The sequence below is a fragment of the Oncorhynchus kisutch genome, linkage group LG16 (genome assembly GCF_002021735.2).
Source record: "Oncorhynchus kisutch isolate 150728-3 linkage group LG16, Okis_V2, whole genome shotgun sequence".
Lineage (NCBI taxonomy): Eukaryota > Metazoa > Chordata > Actinopteri > Salmoniformes > Salmonidae > Oncorhynchus > Oncorhynchus kisutch.
Window position 1 is genome coordinate 24,194,035 of NC_034189.2, and position 13,204 is coordinate 24,207,238.

The 13,204-nt window shown below is 41.4% G+C and overlaps 1 protein-coding gene across 1 annotated transcript in view; it reads right to left on the reverse strand.

The window, feature by feature from the left end:
* Positions 1–868: 868 nt before the first annotated feature.
* Positions 869–13,204, reverse strand: part of LOC109906511 (synaptopodin-2) — a 60,719-nt gene continuing 48,383 nt past the window's right edge. Inside the window, exon 5 of the mRNA XM_020504234.2 lies at positions 869–4,969. Coding sequence (XP_020359823.2) covers positions 4,284–4,969 — 686 coding nt within the window. The 3' untranslated portion in view covers positions 869–4,283. The remainder of the gene's footprint in view (positions 4,970–13,204) is intronic.

Sequence of the window (13,204 nt, forward strand, 5' to 3'; positions counted from 1 at the left end):
GTCAAATGTTTCAGGTAGCCTTCCACAAGCTTCCCACAATAAATTGGGCGAATTTTGTCCCATTCGTCCTGACAGAGCTGGTGTAACGAGTCAGGTTTGTAGGCCTCCTTGCTCACACATGCTTTTTCAGTTCTGCCCACAAATGTTCTAGAGTATTGAGGTCAGGGCTTTGTGATGGCCATTCCAATACCTTGACTTTGTCCTTAAGCCATTTTGCCACAACTTTGGAAGTATGCTTTGGGTCATTGTCCATTTGGAAGACCCATTTCCAACCAAGCTTTAACATCCCGCTCAGACCTTTTAAAACATGACTTAAAAAACATAAGCCTATGCAACATTAACCAATTAAAAACAGTTCTGTAGCGATGAGGTTTGTGCAGTAGGCTATAGGCCCAATACATTTTCACTGCATATTGTCTTTGCTTGAATTGCCCTGCCAATGTTGTTCTTATATAATTTTGAAGTTATATTTTTAAAAATGTAGGTATATGATCATAGATAATTTGTAGTATTTACCTGTGAGGCACAGCTGAGTGAGCATAATAATTAGTTTAATTTGATGGCCTGCATCTGATGGTCAGTCTGAGGGGAGGGAGGGAGCAGCAATCCGTTAATAATAACGCAAGCTTATCGGAACACTTTGCTATAGTCATTCAGTGCAGCTGCAGTGTTAGTTGTAGCGTGAGTGGAAGGAGGGAGAACACACATTTTCGGTTGGTGACCACTGTTCTATCTTATGTAAGCATATCAAAAGTAACATATCATACTAATTTGAGTGTCCCGGATTTGCGTTTAGTATGTTAAGTCTAGTCTATGAGACCAGTCTGCAGAAACATGTCAGTCCCACAACAACACAACAATACAAATACTTAGTCAGTAGGCCAATGCTTTTTTATTTTCCAATATGCCTCATACAGCTCAGAATAGTAGCCTACTGAAATCCAATGAAGAAATCCAAATCAACGAAAAGAACACTTTGAACTTCGGAATTATACAGTTCAAACAGACATTAGCTAATTGTTTGGACAGAAAGTGTTTGTGTAAAATAAACAAAAAAGAAAAACCATGAATACATCACTATCACTCAAACATATCATTGCTGATGCCACAAATACAGTGGGCATCTAAAATCACATGATAGAGAGATATTAGTGTTCACTCTGTGAGACAAGAATTTCAAATCTTGCAATAATAAGAGATGATACATGAACATTCAGAATTTGATCCATCGCATTCACACATACAGTTGGTAGGCCTGCTATGAGAGAAAAATAATGAAAGAAATAAGTAACACAGACAACGCATGTGATGTATCTCACAATTTCAACTTCATACACATCCATGACCAAATAATTAACATACAATCATTCATTTTCTACTTTATTCTACATTATCTATTTGCTCGAAGCCTATTTCTCACCAGCCACGGACAACAGCAAATATCAAAGTCCAAGAACATAATTTCCATCCCCCTATTCTCTCTAATGTGCCTGGTGTTAACACTGTTACATACCTGGAGATGATTTTTTCCAGGTGCCCACAGTGTAATCACTTGGATAAATATCTTGCAGGAGAAAGAATGTCCTGTTAGATAAACTAGAGAGCTTGATGCTCTCCCCTTCATTTCCTATATAGTTCACTACTTTTGACCAGAGCCCCCGATCTACCCTGGTCAAATGTAGTGCACTATATAGGGAATAGGGTGCCATTTGTGACACAACCCTTGTTCTCTGCCACATGTTCATGTAGTACATAAAAGGCAGCCAGAGAAAATAATGAATTGATATCTCTAAGTGGAGAGCGTACTTAATAACCTGTCTTCCCAACTTGCTGAGTTATAGATTTATCCATTTCCCAAGTTTTAAGCCTGGTTTAGACCCATAATGCATCAGCAGTATTTCTTCTCACTATGCAGTAAGTGTTAAAATCTTGGCCTTGATATATTTATGTAAAGTCTTCTAAAGGACTTACCTAAATATTTATGATTTATGTGGATGTTTGAGATGTGATTTATATCCCAGATCAGTATTCAGCCCTGTGTCCATAGCTCCTTGCTCTGGATGTAAAATGGTTTTCTTGGCTTTAATTGACTCCCTAAGCATTTCCCAGCATCATATTGACACATTTAGTTTGACAAGACATGCGAGTACACAAACACCACAAAAATCAGGATGCAATGTAAATATATCCACAGTTGAACTTCAACATCATAAAACCATCAAACCTGACCCTTTTGTGTCTAACGCCACCAACCACTATCGTAGCACCTGTGTTATGCTGTGTGTTTCTCACAGCTTTAGTGTCCTATCAACTAACGCTATCGTACTAGGTTTTAGCTTGTCGACGCACATTATTGTACTGCACCGCAATTTCACACTTGCCTTGCCTTGTGTTCATTGGTGAGAGTGGGTGATCTGTATGATGCACAGCAAACATAGCAGGTATACTTCACACAGCATTCAAGGTCTTTGACACAAATATATACTTTTCAAAAATACAAACGCAACATGCAACAATTTCAAAGATTTTACTGAGTAACAATTCATATAAGGAATCAGTCAATTTAAATAAATTCATTAGGCCCTAATCTATTTGATTTCACATGACTGGGAATACAAATATTCATCTGTTGGCCACTGACACAGTACCTTAAAAAAAAGGTAGGGGCGTGGATCAGAAAACCAGTCAGTATCTGGCGTGACCACCATTTGCCTTATGCAGGGCAACACATCTCCTTCGCATCAAGTTGATCAGGCTGTTGATTGTGGCCTGTGGAATATTGTACCACTTCACTTCAATGGCTGTGCTAAATTGTTGGATATCGGCAGGAACTGGAACACATCAATCCAGAGCATCTCAAACATGCTCAATGGGTGACATGTCTGGTGAGTATGCAGGCCATGGAAGAACTCAAATTTTCAGCTTCCAGGAATCATGTACCGATCCTTGTGACAAGAGGCCATGCATTATCATGCTGAAACATAAGGTGATGGCGGCAGATGAATGGCACAGCAATGAGCCTCAGAATCTCGTCACAGTATCTCTGTGCATTTACATTGCCATCGATAAAATGCAATTGTGTTCGTTGTCTGCCCATGCCTGCCCATAACATAACCCCACCTCCACCATACATCACTCTGTTCACAACGTTGACATCGGCAAACCACTCACCTCCACAACGCCATACACGTAGTCTGCGGTTGTGAAGCCGGTTGGAAGTACTGACAAATTCTCTAAAACAATCTTGGAGGTGGCTTATGGTAGAGAGATTAACATCATATTATCTGGCAAAAACTCTGATGGACATTCCTGCAGTCAGCATGCCAATTGCATGCTACATCAAACCTTGAGCCATCTGTGGCATTGTGTTGTGTGACAAAACTGCACATTTTCGAGTGGCCTTTCATTGTCCCCAGCATAAGATGCACCTGTGTAATAATCATGCTGTTTAATCAGCTTCTTGTTATGCCACACCTGTCAGGTGGATGGATTATCTTGGCAAAGGAGAAATGCTCACTAAAATTTGAGAGAAATAAGTTTTTGTGCATGTGGAACATTTCTCGGTTATTTTATTTCAGCTCATTAAACATAGAACCAACACTTCACATGTTGCGTTTATATTTTGTTCAGTGTACCTGTCCATTCATTACTCCTATCCTTTCATTTTTATACATGCCAATTACACATTCTGCCTTACAACATACTTTATGCCCATTACGTCCTCTAAAGAAATACTATTGATTTCACTTACTTTGAATGCCACTATCGCCTCACAGTGTTGGATGAAATGAAAGCCTCTGAAGCAAAAAGAAGGGTGGAATTGCACCGTCAATCACTCATTGATTTTTGTCCAATGAAAACTTGATAAAGTTCAACTCAATAGTGGCCCATTTGCTGAAATAGAACCATCATTGACAGTGTCCCCAATACCAAAACATTTACTGGCTTAATCTGTCTGGCATTTATGCGCACTTGAATGCAATGCAACAGTTTGTCTCTCTCAACTAAATTCTGGTGCGGGAATGTCATCATCTGTATACTCCTAGCAGTATTCTCAGTGAAACCGAATAAGCAGATCTAAAACAGACCTCCCTCTTAAACTCTCTCCTATACACATCACAAACATAATAGCTAGCCCCTCACTCTCCTCAATCAATGTGTTATCCCATTGTCCCAAGTTTTATTTAATGGTGATATATATGGCCACAATTACCAGCTTCATCTGAATATCCTGGAGTTACTTTTTGGTCTTGTTATGAAGTAACCATCATGTTTGTCTGCCTCTAGCGTCTCCAGCTCCAGTTAGTGTGGTACACAGATCTGTAGCTCGGCTCCTGCTGGCCCCCAAGGGGCCTTCCGTACCCATGAATAGCCCCAGAGGGCCCGATGTTGGTCTCCGTCAGGGACCTCTGTGGCTGCCACTGTCTGGGCAGGGACCTGTAGCCAGTCGGACCAGTGGGGGCCGAAGCTATGCTCTTGGTCGGGGACAGGAACGGAGGCATAACTCTGCTGTAACTCCGACTCTGATCCTGGCTCTGACCCTGGCTCTGACCCTGGCTCTGACCCCAGCTCTGTCTCTTGTTCCATCTTTGGTTCGGGTTCCATACCTCAGTCTTCCTGGGAGGGTCGTCAGACACCCTAGCCTTCCACTCGGCAGGGGGCTCAGGGAGGAGCTTGCGCTGGGCAGCCGAGCGAACGTTGAAGGCGATGGCCTGCTGGAGGTTCTGGAAGGCGAAGGCCTCGTCAACCAGGCCCATGGGGTGGTGAGCTGCGGCCTCCCAGGGGGAAGGAGGCTTGTGACTCCTGTCCAGCCATGACGTCTGCCTCCCCGGGGGGGCCTGAGCAGCCGAGGCCTGTACCAGGGGTTTGTATGAGGGAAAGGGGGATCCAGACGATGACCGGAGGCCCAGCGATGGTGCTTTGGCGGCGGGTGGGGACAGTTTGTAGCTCCGGCCAAACTCCTGGAAAAGGGACATTCAGACATGTTTACTTCAGACAGAGGCAGATTTTGATATTCTTGTCTGTCTACTAGCAAATAGCAGAGTTTAACTTTGAAAATGTCTTCGACAAATTTTGAGAGCTTCCTTTGAGCATTTAAAATCCACATATAATCTCCAGTATGCTCTTCAATCTCATGCAGCACAAGAATGTGTAACTATAAAACTTATGTTAGGTCATCTTTCAAGTAATATTTTTGATGTGGTATATTATTATTATTAAATCGAGAACCTAACTAAAGCAATTAGATGTTTAGAACCCCCATTAGTTATGTTATAAATCATTTGTTTGTGTTCTCTTGAGTAAATGGAAATAACACAGCATTAGTCCTACATCATATGAGGAGTATTTTGGTAATCAGAATCTTTTAGGAGTTAAGATTCATGCTGCAATGTTCTAAAAGAAGAAAACTACCACAATCAATAGAGGACGACTACTCAAGGAGGCTACTTCACCATTTTCTATTGTCTCAATTCCAACACTTTGGTCTTTGGATTTCTCAGAACAATTGGCTTATGAGTATGTGTTTCCATTGAAAGTCACATTTAGCTTATTTCAATTGGATCTGACTGGCTTCGTGGATTACATGCTTCACTTTTAAGGTATCTCAATGAGTCAGCAAATCTCCCCAATGGCTGTTATCTTGTGCCTCTCGTATCAAAGACCAGGGTCCTTTTAAGTCCCCATTAGAATGCCTGCCCAGGCGGAGGAAATGTGTCGAGTGGGCAATGCCGGCAGCGTCTCTTGTATGATCCAAACAGTCTTCCTGTAAACCGCTCAGATGGGAGCGTGCTGCCATCTGGTGAATATGTGTAAAAACAGCCAATAAGATCAGCTCCTATAGAAACTTGTGACTCATAGGACAGCAAGAGAGTGAAGTCAATTGCAGCAAAATGTGAGTAATTTTAGGGCGAAATTCAATTAATAACTTGTTTAGTCAAGATATCCTGTAAGCTGTAGGAGGAATCCAAGATCCAGCTGTCTTTGTGATCCAGCTGTCATTATTTGGACTGGGACACATATGAATGGGCTTAACTAGATTAGTAGACAATGTAAACTCATATTTATTCTAAGAATGATGTTAAAGAGGATTTGTATGGCCTCCCGAGTGGCGCAGTGGTCTAAGGCATTGCAGTGCTTGGGGTGTCACTCCAGAACTGGGTTCAATCCCAGGCTGTGTCACAGCCGGCTGTGACCGGGAGATCCATAAGGCAGTGCACAATTGGCCCAGTGTCGTCTGGGTTCGGGAGGGTTTGGCCGGACGGAATTTCCTTGTTCCATCGCACTCTAGCGACTCCTTGTGGAGGACCAGGCGCCAGCAAGCTGACTTCGGTCGCCAGCTGGACGGTGTTTCCTCTGACACATTGGTGTGGCTGGCTTTTGTAGTTTTGTAATGATTTTTCCCACTGTTCAAAGAAATTAGTAATTGAAGTTGTTGGGTTTATGTCTCATACTGATATTACCAGGTACTGACCACTAGATTGTGTTGATCCTGAAATTAGGTGATTATTTTTTATAGTTCACCCAAATTACATATTGGTTTTCTTGTAAGCAGTCAATGGAACAGGTATGACAGCAACCCATGCTTTGGTTTTGTTTACATGGCCACTGTTTCAAATGCTAACTTTTTAGCATTTGTGTCACAAATCCAATGCAACTCAATTGTACCTATATTTTCACACTTCCTGTATCAACAAATGTATTGTGTAACTCAATGATGTTACTTATAGATGATTTGAAAATGAAGTGTGAAAGGGCTAATATAGGTACTATTGACTTGAGTTGGATTTGTGCCACAAATGCTGAAAAGTTACTTTTTAAACAGTGGCCAAGTAAACAAAACCAAAGCATGGGTTGCTGTCATACTTTTTCCATCGACTGGTTAACGATTAACCATTAAGTGTTTTGTGATTTGAGTGAACTAACCCTTTAACAATAGTGGGAGGGGGGGGTTCTTTAAAAATCACCTAATAGCAGGAACAGCACCATCTAGTGGTCAGAACCTGGCAATATCAGGATATAGGATATATATCAGGATATAGGATAGGACATAAACCCTAATTTCATAAACCCTAATTTCTCTGAACAGGTAAAAAAAACTCACCAAATGTACTGAGAATATATTGTTCAGAAGGAAGGAATGCCCCAAAAATGGTCAAAGACTCCAGTCACCAAAGTCATAGACAGTTCTCTCTGCTACCGCACGGCAAGCGGTACTGTACCACCAAGTCTAGGTCCAAAAGGTTCCTTAACAGCTTCTAACCCCAAGCCATAAGACTGCTGAACAATTAATCAAATGGCCACCTGGGCTATTTACATTTGTTTATTTAGCTAATTTTGTCTTAACTCTATTTCTCGAACTGCATTGTTGGTTAAGGGCTTGTAAAGTAAGCATTTCACGGTTTTTGTTCATTTATTCTATTTAACATTTATTTAACTAGGCAAGTCAGTTAAGAACAAATTCTTATTCACAATGATGGCCTACCAAAAGGCAAAAGGCCTCCTGTGGGGACGAGGGCCTGGGATTAAAATAAACAATAAAAACAATATAAATATAGGACAAAACACACATCACAGCAGGAGAGGCAAAACAACACTACATAAAGAGAGACGCAAGGCAGCAACACATGACAACACAGCATGGTAGCAACACAACATAACAACAACATGGTACGAACACAACACGGTAGCAGCACAAAACATGGTGCAAACATTATTGGCCACAGTCAACAACACAAAGGTCAAGAAGGTAGAGACAACAATACATCACACAAAGCATCCACAACTGTCAGTAAGAGTGTCCATGATTAAGAATGAATGAAGATGATTGAGATAAAACTGTCCAGTTTGAGTGTTTGTTGCAACTCGTTCCAGTTGCTAGCTGCAGCGAACTGAAAAGAGGAGCGACCCAGGGATGTGTGTGCTTTGGTGACCTTTAACAGAATGTGACTCGCAGAACGGGTGTTGAATGTGGAGGATGAGGGCTGCAGTAGATATCTCAGATAGGGGGGAGTGAGGCCTAAGAGGGTTTTAAAAATAAGCAAAAACCAGTGGGTCTTGCGACAGGTATACAGAAGATGACCAGTTTACAGAGGAGTATAGAGTGCAGTGATGTCTCCATACCCGAGAGAATACTATAGACATCAAGAAAGCCAGTCAGTTGATTATTGACAAGTTTTTCCAACACTTTTGATAAACAGGGCAAAATAGAAATAGGCCTATAACAGTTAGGATCAGCCTGATCTCCCCCTTTAAATAAAGGACGAACTGTGGCTGCCTTCCAAGCAATGGAACCTTCCCAGAGAGGAGAGACAGGTTATAAAGGTCAGAGATAGGCTTGGCAATTAAAGGGGCAGCAACCTTAAATAAGAAAGGATCTAAACCATCTGATCCAGATGTTTTTTTGAGGTCAAGTTTAAGGAGCTCCTTTAGCACCTCGGACTCAGTGACTGCCTGCAGGTAGAAAGCGAGACAGGGGAAAAGGAGGGAGAAGCATCGGGGATGGTTGCATTAGAAGGGGTGGGAGAGAGGAAATGGTGCACGTGAAAGGAGGCATGGCTGAGTCAAATAGGAATCCTGACTTAATAAAATGGTGATTAAAGAGCTCAGCCATGTACTTCTTGTCAGTAACAACCACATCATCATCATTAAGGGACATGGGCAGCTGTGAGGAGGAAGGTTTATTCTCCAGGTTTTTAACTGTTTTCCAGAATTTCTTGGAGTTAGACCCATAGAGAGAGAACTGCTCCTTAAAGTAACTAACTTTGTCCTTCCGGATAGCCTGAGTGCACTTATTTCTAATTTGCCTGAACGATAGCCAGTCAGCTTGAGTAGGCTTGTGCCATGCCTTTCGCCAAATGCAACTCTTGTGGTGGAGTAACTCTGCAAGATCACGGTAAGGTCTACACCTGTTGTATTCGGCGCATGTGACAATTTTTGGGGGATTTGATTTGATAGAAACAATACTCCAAGCTGCAGCTCCATACTACCTTTCAAACATAGAGAATTGATACTATATACTCGTTGTTTGGGTTGGATTGGTGTGGGGATCCGTGTATGGCTTTTGCCCACTTCTTTGGATTCCTCATGTCTTACTCAATAGCTAGGTTTCCATCCAATTGGCAACAGATTTTTATGTGAATATACTAAAATGTGCCTACTCTGGTCTTGGCACGTGCGCTCTAACCAACAACTCGCAGATACAATGTGGGTAGGCTAGTCTACAGGATGAGATTATTATGGATTCTTATTTGTCAAACAGCAGTCAATCATCGATCATCATGTCACCAGAATCTTACCCTCTATATTTATTGGAAAGGAGCATCAAGATCACCCTTCACCACCCTGTGAAGTTCATCATAAGTTATTTCATCTGTAGCCTAGTAAAGTGCATGGTTTCCTGAGTGGTAGTGGGAGGACCACACACCATTTCATCACATGACTCCAAGTTAACTTTGATATGATGGTTATTATACTGAACAAAAATGTCCCTCAGAATCTCGTCACAGTGTTTTTGTTCCTTCAAATTGCCATCGATAAAATGCAAGTGTGTTCATTGTCCGTAGCTTATTCCTGCCCATACTGCCAAATTCTCTAAAATGACATTGGGGGAGAATAAATGGTAAAGAAATGAACATTTAATTATCTGGCAACAGCTCAGCATGCCAATTGCACACTCCCCCAAAGCTTGATACATCTGTGGCATTGTGTTGTGTGACAAAACTGCACATTAAGGGCAGCAGGTAGCCTAGTGGTTAGAGCGGTGGGCCAGTAACCGAAACATTGCTGGATCGAATCCCCGAGCTGACAAGGTAAAGTAGCGCGCTGAGTCAGGAAGCAAGTTCACGGAGGGAGTGTTTTAATAAACACAACACAAAATAAGAAACACGAATAACACAGGAACAGAAACAATAACGTCTGGGGAAGGAACCTGTGTAATGAGTGACAAGTATATGGAATGGAATCAGGGAGGTGATGGAATCCAGGTGAGTTGGATGACGGGCAGGTGCACGTAACGATGGTGACAGGTGTGCGCCATAACTAGCAGCCTGGTGACCTAGAGGCCAGAGAGGGAGCACATGTGACAACAAGGCAGTTAACCCACTGTTCCCCAGTAGGCCGTCATAGTAAATACGAATTTGTTCTTAACTGACTTGCCTAGTTAAATAAACATTTTTAAAAAATTAAGAGTGGCTTTATTGTCACAGAAAAAGGTGCACCTGTGTAATGATTATGCTGTTTAATCAGCTTCTTGATATGCCACAAAGGTCAGGTAGATGGATTATCTTGGCAAAGGAGAAATGCTCACGAACAGGGATGTAAACAAATTTGTGCACAAAATCTGAGATCAATACATTTTTTGTGCATATAGAACATTTCTGGGATTTTTTATTTCAGCTCATGAAACATGGGACCAACACTTTACATGTTGTGTTTATATTTTGGTTCATGTCGAATTAACAAATTATCTCCATCACAGCTGTTGATTTTTTTTATACGGTATGACTTTATCGCATAACAGTGGATAGAAATGTGGTTATTGTTAGAATTTTTGTTGGGTCCAAATTGGATGTTAGGTACTATAGTTATTGAATATTACATGAGTCCTATAAATTGAAATTGCCAATTTGGGTGCAATCAGTTAGCTTAATGTCTCAGAGATCAATTATATTTCAACAAAATAATGTTTCCGGAATGCCTATCTTATCTGTTTCTAACTACAGAAACGATTTCAGAACAATCCGAGATGGTGGGTGTCATGGGTTGCTGAAATGACATGGAATGACCCAGTAGGAGATTGAGAGATTTTGAAAATGATTGGAAAAATGGAAAAGAAATATCCCACTGTTGTGGCGTGTTCTATTTAACTTTTCTATTTGTTTTCCATTGCTAACCCATAGCTTAAGTTTACTTATTCATAATGTATCAAAAATGTATATGAACAGAATGACAGTTGTTAAATGTGGGTAGAATATGAATAAATCAAATCAAATTGTATTTGTCACATTTGCCGAATGTGTGTGTGGGGGGTTGGGTGGGGGGGAGGCATGAACTAATCGCTGATTCCCAGCCACAGCCAGGGACGCTTGGGTGTCTGCCTTGGGTTGGAGGGGGTGACGGTAGGGAATGGAAGGTCAAACTTAGATGGGCACCATTGAGTCTGGCTCTACCACACCATTGGGAAGTCCAGTTAGCATTGCGTGTCACCGTTAGGAATTTGATGATGTCATGGCAACTGGGGCCATTGGAGAGAGAGTTTCCTGGTCTGTCGTGATAGTGCTACAAATGGATTTGATATTTTCTATGTTTTCCACTTGGCTCCTACGTCACTGGTTTATAAGCAAGCTCTGTCTGTTACTACCTGTTGACTACCTGAGATGAAAAATACTGAGATGAGGGCATTTGTTGGCAAAGACATAATGTGTGAACAACATACACATTTTTGGGTCTTGTCTCAATCAATCTACCAGGAAACACGTTGTGCATCAACAAATGCATTTCTGTTCATTCTAGAACTCTCCCATTCCTTAGCTATAAGCCAGCCAGTTTTAGTCTTGATTGTGACTTTCCCGTAACTCATACAGAGGTCTATACAGTAATTAAAATGGACAAGCAAGTAGAACACATTTTACATTTCAAATCTAGTCATCTAGCAGACCGTCTTATCCAGAGCGATTTACAGAAGCAATTGTGGTTAAGTGCCTTGCTCAAGGGCACAACGACAGATTGTTCACCTAGTCGTCACTGGGATTCGAACCAGCAACTTTTAAACCAACACTCTTAAGTGTTAGACTAGCTGCCATCCATCTAAATAAGTATTCCTTAGCATGCATAAAATACATAAATCTACATGAGATTAAGAAGCAGGTGTAGCCAACAGGCCAGGACAGGACTTCAGGTCAGGTCATTCAAGTAGGGATCAAATTTCCACCCGATATAGCCTGTTCCTGCAGCCTGCTCTGGGCACCGATTGATATTAAGACTCCCTCTAAACAGATGACATCCCCTTGACAACCCCTCTAACATGGATCCCAAAACGACGTGATGATGCAAGACTGACGGGTAAACACTTAGGTCACAGCTTTGCTCATCCTCCAATCTTATCCAAAGAGGTCACTCCAAGCTCCAATTCGATGAGGTCGTCAAAGATCGAAATACCCTTGATGCAGAATCAGTGACCATGCGTTCAGGGATGGGAATGTGCCTTTTGAGCACTTTCCTAGCATTCTAGATAACTCTGGAGTTTGGGTGAGGAACATATCCGATTTCTAAGCAGGGGCAGCTGGCTGGTTACAAGGCTTTTATAGAAGGCGAGCAGTGAGCTATTATTGGAAAGTGGTTGGCTATCCATTGAATTTACAATAATAAAACCCAGTGGTAACAGTGGTAGCTATATCCACTCTGACAGTACAAAATCATGTTGGCTATGCCAATAAACATGTCAGTTGTTTAGAAGGTGACATGGATTACCAGCACAAGTTTCTTCTCCTCTGTTCTAGTTGTCTCTATGTTCTCAAAGTCCCTTCGGCTGTGATTATTGAAAGTATGATTTGTATTTTGCTATGACTGAAAATAGTCCAAGATGTGTTGCAGTTTTGTAAATCTAAACCTACAATCCATCCGTTGTCATATTTGAGTAAAGAAGTAACAAAACAATGAATACATATTTTAATTGTGTGGGTGTGGTCATTTGTTTCGTACAGAAAATAGGGTGAAGTGGTGACAAGGTGGGGACAATGTTGTGCCAAGCATAAAGAAGGTATAGAGGAAAAGTAAAGAGTAACAAACAGAACGGGATCTAAACAATGCATGCAGAAGAGACCAACCAAGGAAACGCAAACAGAAGGGTAAAATACATTTTAATTGCACCGATGTGAATCTTACAGAAAGTGCACTATGGAGAAGAAACACACAAAAGAAAATGAAAAAGAAACAACTTGAAGAACGAAAGGAAGCAGCCCTATACGAAATGATACCTTTAACATTTCAGGGTGGTTTCATCCTAGCTCACCTATTTTCTGTAACTGTGCTTATTTAAATATCCCTTTAATGATGTTTGTTTTTGGCATTATGTAAAATCAAAGAGCAGGTGGACAGAAACATAGAAAAAGGATGCAAAGCTGAAATCAGAAAAGTGAGAAAAGACAATAATTTGTAGGCCAAAGCTAGAGAGGTAGTGCGTGACTGCCATTCGTGTAGGTGAAAT